The sequence below is a fragment of the Littorina saxatilis genome, linkage group LG3, assembly GCF_037325665.1.
Source record: "Littorina saxatilis isolate snail1 linkage group LG3, US_GU_Lsax_2.0, whole genome shotgun sequence".
In the NCBI taxonomy this organism is placed as follows: Eukaryota; Metazoa; Mollusca; class Gastropoda; order Littorinimorpha; family Littorinidae; genus Littorina; species Littorina saxatilis.
In genome coordinates, this window is record NC_090247.1 from 18509848 (window position 1) to 18529497 (window position 19650).

Consider the following 19650-nt stretch of genomic DNA (forward strand, 5'->3'; position numbering starts at 1 on the left):
AGTCATCTGAAAATTACTGACAACTATTGCGTGTTGTCTTAAAAATGGCAGAACATGAAACCTCTGTTAAGTCCCCCTATTTTATGAGCTCCTTATAGCTCAAAGCCATATTTTCTTTGACTTCAATCAATATGAGGCTTATATCGCGCGTATTCCGTGGGTACAGTTCTAAGCGCAGGGATTTATTTTTTAATTTTTTTAATTTTTATTTTATGCAATTTATATCACGCACATAGTCAAGGCGCAGGGATTTATTTATGCCATGTGAGATGGAATGTTTTTACACAATACATCACGCATTCACATCGGCCAGCAGATCGCAGCCATTTCGGCGCATATCCTACTTTTCACGGCCTATTATTCCAAGTCACACGGGTATTTTGGTGGACATTTTTATCTATGCCTATACAATTTTGCCAGGAAAGACCCTTTTGTCAATCGTGGGATCTTTAACGTGCACACCCCAACGTAGTGTACACGAAGGGACCTCGGTTTTTCGTCTCATCCGAAAGACTTGCACTTGAACCCACCACCTAGGTTAGGAAAGGAGGGAGAAAATTGCTAACGCCCTGACCCAGGGTCGAACTCGCAACCTCTCGCTTCCGAGCGCAAGTGCGTTACCACTCGGCCACCCAGTCCTCTTCATAGTGTCAGTTAGTTCACGTCCATGATAGAACTCCCTCGCTGTTACTGTTAAGACCTACATTTCTCAGAGTGTGTGTGTGTGTGTGTGTGTGTGTGTGTGTGTGTGTGTGTGTGTGTGTGTGTGTGTGTGTGTGTGTGTGTGTGTTGTAGTTTGTGTGTGGGTGTTGTAGTTTGTGTGGCTGTCTTGGAACAGAAGTACCTCTGTATTTGTAAACGTGTGCCTGTTTCTATTAAATAACTGTGCAGTAAAACCTCTCTTTAAGTACCCTTTGTTTTAAAACCTAACTATTGTAGATTTTTTCTCCATAAAATCTGAAAATGTAGCTCTATTTTTCCTGATTCTTGGAGGTGTTTAAACAGGTTTAACAGTTTATTGTGTTTTTCAGTTCCCTTGACATCCCCCACAGATGTGCAAGCCCTGTTCACCCCTGACCGCGCTGAGATCAGATGGAGGAAGCCACAGCGACTACAGTATCAAGGTCAGAATATGGATTGCACAAACCAAGAAAAAAATTAATTTGAAAGAAGTTCTTTGTGTGACTTGGAATCATTGAAACTGAAAGAGCTTTTCTTCACAGTTGAGAAAATTGGAATTTGACAAGAACCCCAAACCAAACTGCATGATGCTTTCTTAAATCATTTACAGACCCTATGTGTCTTTCTAAAGTAGATTATTAACTTTGGCCACACATGTCAACCTAAAACCGCTGTAGCTCTGAAGATTCTTCCTATCTCACCCCATTGGTGGGGAAAGCATGAAGATACAGGTTGCAGATAACAGATAGCGGGCATGACTTTGTTAAATCCGATTTCTAAATCTCTGCACAGGAGTAAGTGAAAATTATAAACATTTGTTTATAGCTGAAGACAAAACTTTCATGTACTCACAATTCTTCCACCAAATCAAAGTCATCGTGGAATTTTGGCGAAATTCATTTTAGACAGCTTTTCAACAGAAGGCCAAAACTGATTATTTTTATCATGAAATAGTGTTTAAATTTGTAACTGGAAGAGATAGAAGGATGATTTACTTTGTCGAACAAAAACATCAAAATCGCTAAGAATCGAGTTGCGTCAAAATTCCACGACGACGACGAAATACAGTTGAGAGTTGGGTTTCACTCCCAAATCTTAATTTTACCAAATACATTTGAGAGTTGAAGATCTTGCATTCAACGCCAATTCAATCTTTCGCCCAATGTTCAGGCAAGGGGGCGTGGTCTCAGTGGATATACGAAGTGGAGCTGAAGGACACGCTGCAAGACGGCAGCTACGGCCGCAACATCCAGACGGCAGAGACCAGAACGCTGAACCACACCATGGACGGACTGCGGCCCAACACCACGTACCATGTCAAGGTCAGGGCAAGGTCAGAGGCCGGCGTTGGGCCCTGGTCGGCCTACTTCATCGGAACAACACTGCAGCAAGGTGTGTGACTTATCAATGTGTGATGGAGCATGTTTGTAGGAATTGGAACCTTGTGATAAGTTTAACCCCTCAGGACAAGCAAAATGTGTTTATGACAAGACTAACAACCATGCAGGTTGCTTTCGCTTTATCATAAACTCATTTATGGCTAAGGCCGAAATGTATTTGTACAACATAGAGGTCCTGTCATTAAAGCTGTGCTTTGAACCATGCAAGGGGCCTCCCGTTATACAGTCAGAATTGTAGAAAATGAAGACACTTTGTAAAGGTTTGTTGCATATTAATATACAGTCAAACCTGTCTATTACGATCACCGAAAGAACCAACCAAACGGGTTTGTTATAGACAGACTTGGTCGTTATGAAAAGGTGAATTATATAGGGGGAAAAAACTTGTCTGGGATCCTTTGGAGTGGTCATTGTGGGCAGGTGGTCATTGTGGGCAGGTGGTCATTGTGGGCAGGTGGTCATTGTGGGCAGGTGGTCATTGTGGGCAGGTGGTCATTGTGGGCAGGTGGTCATTGTGGGCAGGTGGTCATTGTGGGCAGGTGGTCATTGTGGGCAGGTGGGCATTGTGGGCAGGTGGTCATTGTGGGCAGGTGGTCATTGTGGGCAGGTGGTCATTGTGGGCAGGTGGTCATTGTGGGCAGGTGGTCGCTTTTTGAGAGTTGATCACAAGGGCAGGTTTGGCTGTATGTCCAAAAAGAAAAACCACAAACTAGAATGCAAAAAAGGACTATTGGCTCTTCAGACACCAGTTTCATGATCTTGCAAAATGGGCAGAAACAAAACCTGTAAAAGGGAAGCAATCCAGTTATATAAAGTCACATCTCCTTAGAAATGACTAAAGAGCATTGATTGTTGTTGTGATTGCAGAGCCAGTCCCAGTGCGTGTGTTGATGGGTATACCGGGCATGATCATAGAGAAAGATCTCAGCAAACTCACTCAGGAAACTGTAGTCAGCTTCTTTTCTGAACCTGTTGGTGAGTATTAAGTCCGTCGCGATATAACCTTCGTGGTTGAAAACGACGTTAAACACCAAATAAAGAAAGAAAGAAAGAGTATTAAGTGATTTTTGTTTAGTCAGAAATGATCCAGTATTGCTTTCTTTTTTAACAGAAAGAATTAAGGTTAGTTAGTTAGTTAGCTGTTGCTTTTTGGGTCCAGCGGACCATAATAGGCCAAATCAGGACCCCAGAATTAAGGTTAGTTAGTTAGTTAGCTCTTGCTTTTCGGGTCCAGCGGACCATAATACTTTTAATAGGCCAAATCAGGACCCCAGAATTAAGGTTAGTTAGTTAGTTAGCTGTTGCTTTTCAGGTCCAGCGGACCATAATAGGCCAAATCAGGACCCCAGAATTAAGGTATAGATTATTGATGTGTTTTGTTTACTGACAGTTCCATATTTCTTTGTTGTAGCTCTTTAATTTTAGATTGTCTGTCGGTATTGTAAATACTGTCTTTGTTTAAATTTGTTCCTTATTTTTCATTTACATGCTACAATACAAATAGTACTGAAACCCCAAAATTTAGAGAAAGATGTTACAGCTGAGTCTATTATTAGTGATATTCATTTTATTATCTGCCAGAACAGTTTTATTCAAGTCATAACAAAATAAATTAACATTTTTCAGATTTATCATGGCATGAAGACCTACTTCTGTGGACAACCAACCATGGAGACCTGTATGTGTACAACCGGTTCAACCGCAGCAAGCACGTGGTGAAGAACGCTAAGAATGCATATTGTGTGGCTTACGACTGGCTGGGGGACAAGATCTACTGGTCGGAACCCAAACTGGGGGTGGTAAGGAATTTTCTATATTTTTATTGATTTTATGAAAATTTGACATTGTCTTCTTCTTCTTCTTCTTCGTTCATGGGCTTAGACTCCCACGTTCACTCATGTTTTTAGTACGAGTGGATTTGTACATGTATGACCGTTTTTATCCCGCCATTCAGGCAGCATACGCCTATTTTGGGGGAGGCATGCTGGGTATTTTCGTGTTTCTATAACCCACCGAACTCTGACATGGATTACAGGATCTTTTCTGTGCGCACTTGGTCTTGTGCTTGCGTGTACACACGAAGGGGGTTAAGTCACTAGCAGGTCTGCACATAAGTTGACCTGAGAGATCGGAAAAATCTCCACTCTTAACCCACCAGGCGGCAGTGACCGGGATTTGAACTCACGATTTTCCGATTAGGAGGCCGACGTCTTACCACCACGCCACTGCGCCCGTCATTTGACATTGTGGTTCTGGTGTTAACTGTGGTTAGTTGTATTAATGATTCAGGTAAACTAGTAATTACATGATTTTAAGTTTATTTTTGTTCATAAACGTTTTGGGATGTTTGCATTTGTAGCTGTAGAAAACACCACCCACACACACACACACACCCACACACACACGCACACACGCACACACACACACACACCCACACACACACACACCCATACATCACCAAAGGAATTCACCAACCAACTGAACTTGATAAGCTAAATATACACAAAACCTTTATTCCAAGACCACATCAATCAACAATCCTGATAAACCGGAAGGCTTTAATTCTTTCCAGATAAGAAGATCCGATCCTCGAGGAATCCAGCCAGAGTTTATCTACCAGGCCGAAGCTAGGGACATCTCCGTAGACTCTCTTGCCGGCCGTCTCTACTGGGCCACCACAAACTCCATCGACTCGGCCTACCTCAACGGCGAGAACCACGTCGAAATATTCGCCGTCCCCTTCTTCTCCGGCCGCCACGTCATCAGCCTGGCCTTGAACTTTGACCTTGGCAAGGTGATGTGGTACGTGAAGGGCTACGACAGCCAGGAGTTGTGGATGGCCAACCTGATCGACAGGAACGGCCAGGGGGCGCTAGAGGTCTTGCAGACGGTGCGACCTGCCGGCAGCTTTCACAGCATTGCGCAGTGAGTTGTTTAATTTTTTTGTCTCTGATTTGGTTGAAGTGTTGAAATTGTGAAAAGGCCCAGTAAGGAAAATAGTAATTCTATGTACTTTGGTAGAAATTCACCTGCAATGTATGATTTTGTGTCACTTGATATCCCAGTTATAATTTAAAACCAAATTGAACACAGAAAACTGATCCCTTTCTATGAGTTCTGATGCTCTAACATGGTTTTGCAAAATTATTTTTGTGACATTGACAAAGTTCAGGACAAACATTAAATGTGTAACCATTTTGATTCGGCATATTTTTGTCAGCTCTGAATGATATTGAAATTAAAAACCATCAGAATCTTAAAGTACTACAATCCTTGTGGTTTTTTTAAAATTCTTAAAGCAGTACGATTTAAATTCTGACACAAGAAACAAAATGATAGATTTAAAAATTACTACGGTTTACACAGTACAGGGTATAGTGATTGAAGATGAGTTTTGCTTTTGAGTACGAATTTCTTTTCGAACTGTTGAGAGAATGGTTGTCTTCTTGCAGGTCCTCAGGCTTGGCTTACTACTCACACAAGCTGTTCTGGATTGACGGTGGCAACTCCTTGGTGGTGGGGGACATGGAATGTAACTATACGTCAGTGGTGGCCCCGTACTTCAACAACGTCACCACCTTCGCTGTGGCTCACCCTTCAATGCAGCACTTTCCTAGTAGGTCACTTCTGTTTTGGTAAATGTGAGGGATGAGAGAGATAATGTAATATGCTTTGATGAATGAGGGTTGTTGCATGCCATCCAGTCCTTGCTTAAGGGAAGAGATAGATCGGAAACTCAAATTCTGTTATCCAAGATTACAGCATGAGGTCCATTTTCACTTGTGTCACAGTCTTTGGAACGAACACGAGTGAGAGGATGTGTATAAGTTCAGTTCTCACTTCTGTCATTTTGATTACAACTTTTGATTTTTAGGAGAAGTTAAGGCTCCAAAGGTGATGTTACTTGTAGTGTTTGAAACCAATTCTTACTGACACAGGAGCCTGCTTAAATGTTTCTTGACCTGAGAAAGCAGGGTTTGATTCAAGAGTAATCATAACACTTACTTTCCACCTGCAACAGACAGTGTGGAGGAGGGGTCAGTGGTGGTCATCCCTCAGAACATCAACGGCTCCATGATCCGTACAGAGGGTCCGTGGTCAAACTTCAACCTGACCTGGGACACGGACACACGGGTCAACCACGGCACCATCTTCTACAAGCTCTTCCTGCAGATCGGCAGAGAGCAGATTCACAAGGTAACTTTCTTTTGCTCCTCTCTGCTCTTATTCTTGGTGTCTGGTGCAGTTTAAGTGCCAACCATTGCTAAATGAGGTATTTGTGCATAGTAAGGCCAACAAAAAAAAATTGTCTGTTTCTGGTCACCCGACCGACCCTAAATTTCGGCGCTGACCCTAAACTGTTTTTTTCCAAACTCAAATAATTTTTTATTTTTTTTTGGTGGTAAAGGACAGGGTGAGAAAATGAACAACAAAAACGTGTGAAAACGAAAGTCCGCTGACGATTTCAGTCTTTGTCACAGATTTGTAAATGTGTTGAGTGTCTTGTCTCTATGTATAGTGAATCCAGTCTCTTTGCGCGATTTTTAAAGTTAGTTTTATTGGTCTACATTTGGGGGTAAAAAAAATATATAAAAAAATCCCTACCTACCTACCCTATTTTTTTTAGCCATGTTACCAGAAACAGACAATTTTTTTTTTGTTGCCTAATCTAGGGAAGCTGGCTTAAATTGACCAAGTTTCCTCAGAACGGCATTTGTACTTGCTTCAGGATGACAACTGGGTAAAGAGGTTTATTTATTTAGTGTTGAAGTAAAATGCAAAATGGGCTTCTCCACAGGTAACACTGAGGGTGTGTTGTTTTTTTGCAGACCACCTCCCAGCCGTGGTACAACGTGCGAGGGAGGTCGCCCTACACACAGCTGGTGGTGTCGCTACAGCCCTACACCTACTGGGGTTACGCTGATGCTGCCACCGTCTCTATCAGATCGCCCATGTCCAGTGAGTCTCACCATATACAGATAAAAGATTGTGCAAAAAATGTTGTTTGGGTGTCCTTTCGTCACAGCTTCCACTGTTATGTAAACAGCAGGGAACGTTAGTGATTGCATGTCTAATTGACAGATTCCTTCCTATTGCCGTCAGCTGCCACACACCCTGATGTACTCATCATGTTTCTCTTAACTTTCACTCCACTCAGATATTAATACAACAGCAGATACAGTGGAGGACCTTTTAGGACCCCCCGTTTTAAGACCTACTTTTCTCAGATTCTGGGAGGTCTTAAAAGGTGGGTTCCACTGTACCTCTAATATTGTACATTTCATGAAGAATGTACTGTTAATATTATCAGTCAAAAAGTAAAATCAGTGAAAACAGACAAGACAACAGGCCAGTTAACATAAGCATATACACTTTTGATTGCAGCTCCTCAGGAACCACTCACTCCCAGGGTGTACGTCACCCAGCGCAAGAACGCCAGCACGGCCCAGAATTCTCTAGGTGCAGACTTCCGCTGGTCGACACCGCACGTGACGAACGGTATTCTGGATCACCACATGATCACGTACTGGCAGAAGGGGCGAGAGGGGGACAAGGAGAGCGTGCAAGTTCCGGGTACAGCTCGCCATTTTATTCTCACGCCCCTTGCTACGTCGCAGACATACTTCTTTCAGGTTTGTGATTAATTTTGTACGTGCTGTAATAGACGAATTTGGGAAATACCTGTCGAGTTTGTATAGATTGTGCAAGAGTGATTATTTTTGCTTTTAGTGAGGCAAGCAAGTGAAGGTCGCAGGTTCGAATTCGGGCCGGGACGGACACGGGTCAACTTTATGTGCAAACACAGAGACGGAAGCCATGTCCCACCCCCGTGTCATCACAATGGCACGTAAAAGACCTTGGTCATTCTGCCATAAGTGCAGGTGGCTGAATACACCTAAACACGCAGACACCCGGGTAGCGCGACTCCGTTGCTGCTAGCTTTCCACTGGGAGGAAGCGACCCGAATTTCCCAGCGATGGGACAATAAAGTAATAAAGTAAGTAAAGTAAAGTAAAAGCTTTCTACGCGTGCTCCTTGTCCACGGGCTTCAGACACACCCCTCGCTAGTGACTGGCCTGTAATGTCACGTTTCCCAACATCGTCTATTGTCATTCTTGTAGGTTCTGAGGTTCAAGCTGCTCTGCAATATATTTCAGATTGGTTGGTAAATCTAGATGATGCAATTTTCTGGTAACGCTAAAAAGCAGTTGCTAGTTATGCCTAGTCTCATGCAAGTAACAAATTATTGTCAGGTATAATGTTGTGTTCCACACTGTTTTCTATTTGGACAAACTGTGTGTTGCTTGAAACTGAACTCAAGATAGCTGTCTGAAGGTTGTTGTTTGAAATAAATACTTTATAAATCAACACTGAAAAGCTACAGCTTGTTGTTCCATTAAAAGCTGAAATTCCTGGACATGCATGATCCTGTCCTTACATTTTCCATTGCAAGTCTGCCATAGCATACATACCCTGGTTGTCTTTGGGGGACAGTGGAACCCGCCTTTTATGACCATCAATCTAAGAAAATTAGGTCAGAAAAGGGAGGGTCTGTCTTAAAATGGGGGTACATTTACAAAAGCTATATATGAACAGAAAATCTGAGAAAGGAGGTTCTTAGAATTCTGTGGGCGTCTCAACGTCGTTCTGTTGGTGTGAAATGAAGAAGAGAGTAGAGGTGTTGATGATGTACAATTGTTGTGTGGGCGTCTCAACGTTGTTCTGTTGGTGTGAAATGAAGAAGAGAGTAGAGGTGTTGATGATGTACAATTGTTGTGTGGGCGTCTCAACGTCGTTCTGTTGGTGTGAAATGAAGAAGAGAGTAGAGGTGTTGATGATGTACAATTGTTGTGTGGGCGTCTCAACGTCGTTCTGTTGCTGTGAAATGAAGAAGAGAGTAGAGGTGTTGATGATGTACAATTGTTGTGTGGGCGTCTCGACGTCGTTCTGTTGGTGTGAAATGAAGAAGAGAGTAGAGGTGTTGATGATGTACAATTGTTGTGTGGGCGTCTCAACGTCGTTCTGTTGGTGTGAAATGAAGAAGAGAGTAGAGGTGTTGATGATGTACAATTGTTGTGTGGGCGTCTCAACGTCGTTCTGTTGGTGTGAAATGAAGAAGAGAGTAGAGGTGTTGATGATGTACAATTGTTGTGTGGGCGTCTCAACGTCGTTCTGTTGGTGTGAAATGAAGAAGAGAGTAGAGGTGTTGATGATGTACAATTGTTGTGTGGGCGTCTCAACGTCGTTCTGTTGCTGTGAAATGAAGAAGAGAGTAGAGGTGTTGATGATGTACAATTGTTGTGTGGGCGTCTCGACGTCGTTCTGTTGGTGTGAAATGAAGAAGAGAGTAGAGGTGTTGATGATGTACAATTGTTGTGTGGGCGTCTCGACGTCGTTCTGTTGGTGTGAAATGAAGAAGAGAGTAGAGGTGTTGATGATGTACACTTGTTGTGTGGGCGTCTCAACGTCGTTCTGTTGGTGTGAAATGAAGAAGAGAGTAGAGGTGTTGATGATGTACAATTGTTGTGTGGGCGTCTCAACGTCGTTCTGTTGCTGTGAAATGAAGAAGAGAGTAGAGGTGTTGATGATGTACAATTGTTGTGTGGGCGTCTCAACGTCGTTCTGTTGGTGTGAAATGAAGAAGAGAGTAGAGGTGTTGATGATGTACAATTGTTGTGTGGGCGTCTCAACGTCGTTCTGTTGGTGTGAAATGAAGAAGAGAGTAGAGGTGTTGATGATGTACAATTGTTGTGTGGGCGTCTCAACGTCGTTCTGTTGGTGTGAAATGAAGAAGAGAGTAGAGGTGTTGATGATGTACAATTGTTGTGTGGGCGTCTCAACGTCGTTCTGTTGGTGTGAAATGAAGAAGAGAGTAGAGGTGTTGATGATGTACAATTGTTGTGTGGGCGTCTCAACGTCGTTCTGTTGGTGTGAAATGAAGAAGAGAGTAGAGGTGTTGATGATGTACACTTGTTGTGTGGGCGTCTCAACGTCGTTCTGTTGGTGTGAAATGAAGAAGAGAGTAGAGGTGTTGATGATGTACAATTGTTGTGTGGGCGTCTCAACGTCGTTCTGTTGGTGTGAAATGAAGAAGAGAGTAGAGGTGTTGATGATGTACAATTGTTGTGTGGGCGTCTCAACGTCGTTCTGTTGGTGTGAAATGAAGAAGAGAGTAGAGGTGTTGATGATGTACAATTGTTGTGTGGGCGTCTCAACGTCGTTCTGTTGGTGTGAAATGAAGAAGAGAGTAGAGGTGTTGATGTTGTACACTTGTGTGTGAAATGAAGAAGAGAGTAGAGGTGTTGATGATGTACAATTGTTGTGTGTGCAGGTGGTGGCATGCACACAGGCTGGGTGTGGTGGTCAGTCAAGAACTGTCGCTGCTGTTACTGATGGTGAGACTTAAAATTTGAGAAAAAAAGGGGTTGGGGTTGGAGCCATTACAATCACACAAATGCACTGACAGACACAGGCACCCCCAACTCTACCGCGCACACATACAAACACATGCACACACTCGCACACACACACACACACACATGCACACACACACACACACACACACACACACACACACACACACATACACGCACACCAACACACACACACACACACACAACCGCACACACACACAGGGCACACACACACACACACACACAAACACACACGAATCACACACACACACACACATGCTCACACACACACACACAAACACATGCGCACACACACACACACACACACACTCGCACACACACTCGCACATACACTCGCACACACACACACACACACACACACACACACACACACATGAACGCACTCACACACAAACCCATACACATGCATCCACCTGGAAAATCTTTCTCTCTCTCTCTCCCCCCTGTCCCTCTTTTTACATTTAGTCAAGTTTTGACTAAATGTTTTAACGTAGGGGGGGGGGGGGGGAATCACGACGAGGGTGTGGTGTATATGTGTGGTGTGTGTGTGTGTGTGTGTGTGCGTGTGTGTGTGTGTAGAGCGATTCAGACTAAACTGCTGGACCGATCTTTATGAAATTTGACATGAGAGTTCCTGGGAATGATATCCCCGGATGTTTTTTTCTTTTTTTCGATAAATGTCTTTGATGACGTCATATCCGGCTTTTTGTAAAAGTTGAGGCGGCACTGTCACACCCTCATTTTTCAATCAAATTGATTGAAATTTTGGCCAAGCAATCTTCGACGAAGGCTGGACTTCGGTATTGCATTTCAGCTTGGTGGCTTAAAAATTAATTAATGACTTTGGTCATTAAAAATCTGAAAATGGTAAAAAAAAAAAATCTTTATAAAACGATCCAAATTTACGTTCATCTTATTCTTTATCATGTTCTGATTCTAAAAACATATAAATATGTTATATTTGGATTAAAAACAAGCTCTGAAAATTAAAAATATAAAAATTATCATCAAAATTAACTTTCCGAAATCAATTTAAAAACAATTTCATCTTATTCCTTGTCGGTTCCTGATTCTAAAAACATATAGATATGATATGTTTGGATTAAAAACACGCTCAGAAAGTTAAAACGAAGAGAGGTACGGTAAAGCGTGCTATGAAGCACAGCGCTACCGCGTCAAACAGGCTCGTCACTTTCACTGCCTTTTGCACTAGCGGCGGACTACGTTCAGTTTCATTCTGTGAGTTCCACAGCTTGACTAAATGTAGTAATTTCGCCTTACACGACTTGTTCTTTTGTGCATGCACACACGCAGGCACACACGCACACACACTCACACACACACACCTACACACACACCTACACACACACACACACCAACACACACGCACAAACACCCACAGATTAATTCAACTGGATCATATTCTTTTTCCCAGCGGTGAACCCGGTTCCCATGCTGCTGATAGCGACATCAACAGGTGTGACGATTTCAGAGTTTGACAGTAACCTGAACTCTACAAAACTCCTGGACAGAGTCTCACCGTCGGCAGTAGCCTACCTGGCACAGGACAACCGCACCTTCTGGATTGAACGCAACGACGCCCTGTTTGTCTCACAAAACTCCAACCAGAAGAAAGAGGTGATTGTTTAGTCGTCTTTCTGTGGGTACTTGAGTGAGTGGGATGGAGTAAATTGGTAGTGTTTTGACTCATAGCTTGTGAATCAGAGTAAAACTAGGAAAAGATGATAAATTCTGCAGTGGAATTTGCTTCAAAAAAGACAAATGTTACCAGTATTTAGACCATGAACAAAGGAGCCAAGTCAAAATATTGTACTTGCAAGTGCAGCCGGCAGGCTTTATGGATAGCTTTGACATGCAGTGAACTTAACCCTTTCGCTGCCTGTAGGACATCCTGCAGCCCTGGGTAACTTGCTTTAACTAGCAATAAACTTTTCAATAATCAACAACAGAAGAAGGCGAAAAACAAACAAAGAATGTGTGTGTGTGTGTGTGTATGTGTGCGTGCCTGCGTTTGTTACTGTTAGTGTGTTGTGGAATGTGTGTGCACGTGTGTGTGTGTGTGTGTGTGTGTGTGTGTGTGTGTGTGTGTGTGTGTGTGTGTGTGAGTGGGTGTGGTGTATTCATTTATACATGAAGGGCACATTATAAGTTGTCACTTCAGGTAAATACAGGTAATACTTTGAGTATTCCCTGGCAGTGAACATGTTCATTAGTCCTGTGTTGTTGTTCCACAGCTGGTGGAGATGCGCGGCAGTGGGTGTGACCTGAGCCTGGACTGGATCAGTCGCACGCTGTACGTGGTGGAGAAGGTGGGGGAGGGGGGTGCCAGCAGCATCATGGGATACCACATGGAGCAGGAGCTCTACACCCCCGTCATCACCACAGACGACAAAACTATTGGCGCTGTCGTCTCCGATCCTTACACCAGGTGGGTGCATCATTTCACGACAGTGGCTCCCCCCTTTAAGACCTCCATAAATCTGAGAAAATCAGGTTTTAAAATGGATGGAGTCTTAAGAATGGGGGGTAGATTTACAGAGGTTATGAACAGAAAATCAGGTTTTAAAATGTATGGAGTCGTAAGAATGGGGGGTAGATTTACAGAGGTTATGAACAGAAAATCAGGTTTTAAAATGGATGGAGTCGTAAGAATGGGGGGTAGATTTACAGAGGTTATGAACAGAAAATCAGGTCTTAGAATGGATGGAGTCTTAAGAATGGGGGGTAGATTTACAGAGGTTATGAACAGAAAATCAGGTTTTAAAATGGATGGAGTCTTAAGAATGGGGGGTAGATTTACAGAGGTTATGAACAGAAAATCAGGGTTTAAAATGGATGGAGTCTTAAGAATGGGGGGTAGATTTACAGAGGTTATGAACAGAAAATCAGGTCTTAGAATGGATGGAGTCTTAAGAATGGGGGGTAGATTTACAGAGGTTATGAACAGAAAATCAGGTTTTAAAATGGATGGAGTCTTAAGAATGGGGGGTAGATTTACAGAGGTTATGAACAGAAAATCAGGTTTTAAAATGGATGGAGTCTTAAGAATGGGGGGTACATTTACAGAGGTTATGAACAGAAAATCAGGTTTTAAAATGGATGGAGTCTTAAGAATGGGAGGTAGATTTACAGAGGTTATGAACAGAAAATCAGGTCTTAAAAAGGATGGAGTCTTAAGAATGGGGGGGGGGGTCTTACAATGGGGGGTCTTACAATGGAGGGTCTTACAATGGGGGACTTACAATGGGGGGTCTTACAATGGGGGGGGGGTCTTACAATGGGGGGTCTTACAATGGAGGGTCTTACAATGGAGGGTCTTACAATGGGGGGTCTTACAATGGGGGGTCTTACAATGGGGGTCTTACAATGGGTGTCTTACAATGGGGGGTCTTACAATGGGGGTCTTACAATGGGGGGTCTTACAATGGGGGGTCTTACAATGGGGGGTCTTACAATGGGGGGTCTTACAATGGGGGGTCTTACAATGGGGGGGTCTTACAATGGGGGTCTTACAATGGAATGGGGGGGTCTTACAATGGCGGGGTCTTACAAGGGGGGGGTTTACAATGGGGGGTCTTACGATGGGGGGGTCTTACAATGGGGGGGTCTTACAATGGGGGGGGTCTTACAATGGGGGGTCTTACAATGGGGGGGTCTTGCAATGGGGGGTCTTACAATGGAATGGGGGGTCTTACAATGGGGGGGTCTTACAATGGCGGGGTCTTACAAGGGGGGGGGGGTTTACAATGGGGGGTCTTACAATGGGGGGGTCTTACAATGGGAGGGTCTTACAATGGGGGGGGGGTCTTACAATGGGGGGTCTTACAATGGGGGGGTCTTGCAATGGGGGGTGGTCTTACAATGGGGGGTCTTACAACGGGGGGGGGGTCTTACAACGGGGGGTCTTACAATGGGGGGTCTTACAATGGGGGGGTCTTACAATGGGGGGGGTTTACAATGGGGGGGGTCTCACATTTTCTGTTCATAACCTCTGTAATGGGTGGGGTCTTACAATGGGTGGGGTCTTTCAATGGGGGTCTTACAAAGGGGGGTCTTACAAAGGGGGGTCTTACAATGGGGGGTCTTACAATGGGGGGGTCTTACAATGTGGGGGTCTTACAATGGGGGGGGATCTTACAATGGGGGGGTCTTACAATGGGGGGTCTTACAATGGGGGGGGGGCGTACAATGGGGGGTCTTACAATGGGGGGTCTTACAATGGGGGGTCTTACAATGGGGGGGGGGTCTTACAATGGGGGGGTCTTACAATGGGGGGGGTCTTACAATGGGGGGGTCTTACAATGGGGGGTCTTACAATGGGGGGTCTTACAATGGGGGGGTCTTACAAAGGGGGTCTTACAATGGGGGCTCTTACAATGGGGGGGTCTTACAATGGGGGGGTCTTACAATGGGGGGCCTTACAATGGGGGGGTCTTACAATGGGGGGTCTTACAATGGGGGGGTCTTACAATGGGGGGTCTTACAATGGGGGGGTCTTACAATGGGGGGGGGGGTCTTACAATGGGGGGGTCTTACAATGGGGGGGTCTTACAATGGGGGGGTCTTACAATGGGGGGGGGTCTTACAATGGGGGGGTCTTACAATGGGAGGGTCTTACAATGGGGGGGGTCTTACAATGGGGGTTCTACTGTACAGAGGAACCCCACTTGTGAGACCTCCCGATTTAGGATTCCCTCCCTTCCTGTTTTCTCACATTTTCTGTTCATAACCTCTGTAAATAAACCCCCCCATTCTAAGACTCCCTCCTTTTTAAGACCTGATTTTCTCAGATTTTGTGGGGGGCTAGAAATACAGAATTGAAATGTGAGAATGTCAGCGGACAGTGCGTCGTCATTCTCAGGTCTTTCAGTTTTACTCTGAATTAAACCTGTTTTCTCTATTATGTCCTCAGCATGCTGCTATGGACAGAAGTCAACCAGTTTGGACAAGGCAGTCTGATGTCTGCACCAATGGGAACAGCCAGCTCCAACGTCATCCTGGGACATTACGACGGCGACGGCGGCCAACGCAGGAAACGCAGCCTTTTCTCCCCTTGCTCCTGCTCCGACCTGATCAACGTGTCGCCCATCATCACCATGGACTACACAAAGCAAGGTCAGAATGAGGTCATCTTCGTAGACATGGCAACCAACACCATCTTCGCTGCGGATATCAACGGATGTAACTGCAGTGCCATCTTCAAACCTCCTCCTGGGAGGAACCATGGTGAGTAATGTCAGTAACAGGATCAATTCAGAATTGGACAAGTTTATTGAAGAGGAGATTACAAGGTTTTATTCTCAAGAGGAAAAAAAATGTCACCAAAGCTTCAGCTCAATAGTGGCTAATTAGGGTAGAAAATTCAAACATACAGACCACAGGAAATAGAAAAAATTGTGTTCAACATATCATACGATGGTTATATATAACGATTCCTACACCTGTTTACATTCTAACTTTCCAGTACTAGATCATGCACCTTCAAGTTTTCTATGGCATCGCGAGCATAGGTTCAAGGCAAAAATTCTTGAAGGCGGTCCTTAATTTAAGCCTGAAGTCAACTTCTGGTAGACTTTGCCAAAAACTCAGTGCTAAAGCTCCGTGCGGCTAGCTTCACCAAGTATACTTTGCGTAGTCAACTTCTGGTAGACTTTGCCAAAAACTCAGTGCTAAAGCTCCGTGCGGCTAGCTTCACCAAGTATACTTTGCGTAGTCAACTTCTCGTAGACTTTACCAAAAACTCAGTGCTAAAGCTCCGTGCGGCTAGCTTCACCAAGTATTCTTTGCGTAGTCAAATTCGCCCATTGAATTTGAGGCTTAACATTATTGTTTGCTGCAAGCCTGCAATGAATACATTTCAAGAACACCAATTAATGTAAGAAACACTGATTGGTATTTCAGGCCTGCCCCCTGACCGGCTGGCGGTGGATCACCTGCGAGTGTACTGGTACAACACGTCTGAAGGTCGCCTGTACAGCGTGCACAAGGACACTGGGGGCAGTCTACAAGTGCAAAAGCTGCCAGGTGTGCAGGACTTTGTGGCTTATGGCAGACACCTACAGCCACTGCCAGGTGAGACAATGCATCTGCTCTGAGTTTTAGCTGTATGTGGAATTCAACAGGTGTAATGCAATTCAATCTTTCTGCTGTATGGTTGTTGTTGGGTTTTTATTGGGGGGGGGGGGGGGGTAGAAGGATGTTTTTTTGAACATATACAACAGTACCGTGTTGTGATGAAAGGACACCCTTGAGACCAGCCAAAAGTGTCTCTTCATTGCAGATGTCCTGTCGTGACAGGTATAGTTACTAGACAAAGGGACAATGGAAGGTGTTCTTTCACCAAAGGGGGTCTCACATTGTAGGTACCTGCGTCTCCTGGTGAGAGAAAAACGTCCCAGTGAAGACCAGTTGTTATGTGGTATCATGTGTGGTGTCAAGTCTAGGTTTTCTGAGGCGAAGATTATTCATCATTTGAATACATGCAGCCATACTGATAGTTGAGATAAACAGCTAGTGGATTATGGTGAATGAGAACAGTGTTGAAGTGTTTTCTATATTTCTCAGACTCAGACTGCCTGGACCCCGGAGCATACAGCGGCGGCATCGCGACGCCAGAGATCGGCAACACCAGCGTGACGCTCGGTCTGGAGCCGGTCAAGAGGCCTGAGCTGTGTGGTCAAATCAGCGCACCGCAGGACAAGTTCACTGTGTACTACAAGAAGGTGGTCGACGCAAGGGCAGGCTTCCGCGACTGTAGCAGCTCTCCTGATGAATGCATGAAGAAGGTGAGTTACGAGACATTGCAGTGAATTCTGTCTGTCTGTGTGTTTGGTCTTTTCATTGCATAAAGTGATGGTAATCTTATAAAGATTTATAAGCTAACAGGCAGTTGGCGTACATCTACCTACTGAAACATGAGATACATAATGCATTGATGACTTCAGAACAATCTTCACAAATGCATACATGTCATGTGTGAATGTGCACTCATATGAGCATGTACACATTTTTTTTTTATAGTCTTTCACAACTGGTTTTATGATATTTCAGGATATGATTCATTGACTTCCTGTGCTGCAATAATAAAAATAATCTCGTATGAAAATAATTAAATAATTAAAACACTTTTGAGGCTAAATTTGGGCACAGTCGAAAAAAAATAAGCATAGTGTTGGATGGAGCCATGAATGAACACTTACCTGAGAATGATGTACACAGGAGGTGTACAGCACACAGGTGGAGCTGAGAGAGCTGGAGCCTCACACAGAATACCTGGTGCAGGTGGCCGTCAGTAACTACTACACCGAGTACCTGGCCGAGGCCATGAGCACACCTGTCAAGTTCACCACCACACCTGGAGGTATGACAACTTACGGGGGAGGGGGGAGGGTGGGGGGGAGAGAGAGGGAGAGAGAGAGATGGAGGGAGAGAGAGAAGAGAGAGAAAGGGGGAGAGAGAGAAAGAGAGAGGGAGAGAGAGAGGGGGGGCAGGAGAAAGAGGGAGGGAGAGGTAGTGAGAGAGAGAGATGGAGGGAGAGAGAGAGCGGGAGGGAGAGAGAGAGAGGGAGAAAGAGAGAGGGAGGGAGAGAGAGAGGGAGGGAGAGAGAGAGGGCGGGAGAGAGAAGAAGAGAGGGAGGGCGAGAGAGAGGGAAGGAGGGAGGGAGAGAGAGAGAAAAAAGGGACAAAAAAAGAGAAAGAAACAGACAGAGAGGGATCTAAGCTGAGTCTGAGAATCCATATCTTTTTTAATTGACCTTTTGATGGATTCTGTTCTGATGGTTTGTCTTTGGTGAAATAGAAAGGTGATAGGCAAGTCCCCATAATAATTAAAGTATAATAATGATGCTGATTCTGTGGTGAATGGCACATTACATTATAAAAATGGAGGCTTAATGTTTGTTGTTATGGAATATTATCATCGCTGTGACATAACATTCATTTGATGTGTGGCCGAAACATATATTGTCAGTTACTGTATTTTGTTAATAGTTGTTTGTTTAACTGATAGATTATTGAGTAGTTTGAAGCACCATTAACTCAAAACATGCTCTTTATTCTCTTCCAGTGCCAGAGGTAGCTAGGGATATCAATGTCACGCCCTTGACCCCTGAAGAGATCAAGGTCACATGGCAACCACCCAGGAAACTGAACGGCCCAGCGAACAATGTGACCTATGTTGTTCACTTCTCGACCGTGACAGACCAAGGTCCCTTGATGCGGCAGACAGAAAACCTGGTGCTGAACAAAACGTTGGACGGTTCCATCTACACAGTGCTCAAGGGCTTGGAGCCAGGGCATGTTTATGACGTTAAGGTAAGTCACTCTCATTGAAAACTTAATGATCAGTGCTGAAAAATGGTTCAGAATAATTAAGATCTTGAAGAAAGAATTGTGAGATCAGCTTTGTAAATCATAATCTACAAATTAACATGCCTGTGTCATTTACGTGCAGAAACATTCATGACTTTGTAAGACTTTTCACACCTTTCAAACAATTATCAGGATCACATTTATCTTAAGTGAGATTAAATCTGCAAAGTAATATCACTTACATTTAAACAGTGAGATTGCATCAACAGTAAGATCGCATTAATAAGACAATTAGATCTCATTTGTGTACTGAGATCACTTATACCAGATGAAGTGTTCACAAATGCGATCACAGTTTCCAGGTGAGATCAAATTTGCATGTGAGAACACAATAGGGAGGTGAGATCATGTCCGCCAGGTGAAATTGCATTAACCAGCTCTGCTCTCTTCAGTCGTTAGTAATGTCTTTAATGTTTTCAGGTGGAGACATGCATGATGGGTCGTGAGCTGTGTAACACAAGCACCATTGTTCAGAACGAGACGTTTGACACACCTGGCGAGATTATCTTCGTCAATGCCACACACGACAGCCTGGTGCTCAGGTGGCGCTCCCCCACCGACAACAGCATCAACAGACACAACTACGAGTACGCCAAGGTATGATAGAGTTGTGTGCGTTGTGGTCTTGCGTTACCTTGGTGTCAATGCCATCTTGATCCCCATATCTTCCAGTGCAACATTTCACAATAAGCCTAATAATTCCCAAGGGGTTGTATCTAGTGTATCTGTCTAACTCAGTCTCTG

At 44.2% G+C, this 19650-nt stretch overlaps 1 protein-coding gene across 1 annotated transcript in view; it reads left to right on the plus strand.

Moving 5' to 3' along the window:
• Positions 1-19650, plus strand: part of LOC138961778 (proto-oncogene tyrosine-protein kinase ROS-like) — a 230927-nt gene that overhangs the window by 187765 nt on the left and 23512 nt on the right. The window contains exons 14-31 of the mRNA XM_070333450.1: positions 1032-1124; positions 1852-2073; positions 2949-3056; positions 3708-3880; positions 4654-5006; positions 5534-5697; positions 6103-6278; positions 6911-7040; positions 7467-7714; positions 10414-10477; positions 11952-12154; positions 12772-12965; positions 15450-15763; positions 16439-16609; positions 17102-17322; positions 17756-17897; positions 18602-18849; positions 19327-19503. Coding sequence (XP_070189551.1) covers positions 1032-1124; positions 1852-2073; positions 2949-3056; positions 3708-3880; positions 4654-5006; positions 5534-5697; positions 6103-6278; positions 6911-7040; positions 7467-7714; positions 10414-10477; positions 11952-12154; positions 12772-12965; positions 15450-15763; positions 16439-16609; positions 17102-17322; positions 17756-17897; positions 18602-18849; positions 19327-19503 — 3401 coding nt within the window. The remainder of the gene's footprint in view (positions 1-1031; positions 1125-1851; positions 2074-2948; positions 3057-3707; positions 3881-4653; positions 5007-5533; positions 5698-6102; positions 6279-6910; positions 7041-7466; positions 7715-10413; positions 10478-11951; positions 12155-12771; positions 12966-15449; positions 15764-16438; positions 16610-17101; positions 17323-17755; positions 17898-18601; positions 18850-19326; positions 19504-19650) is intronic.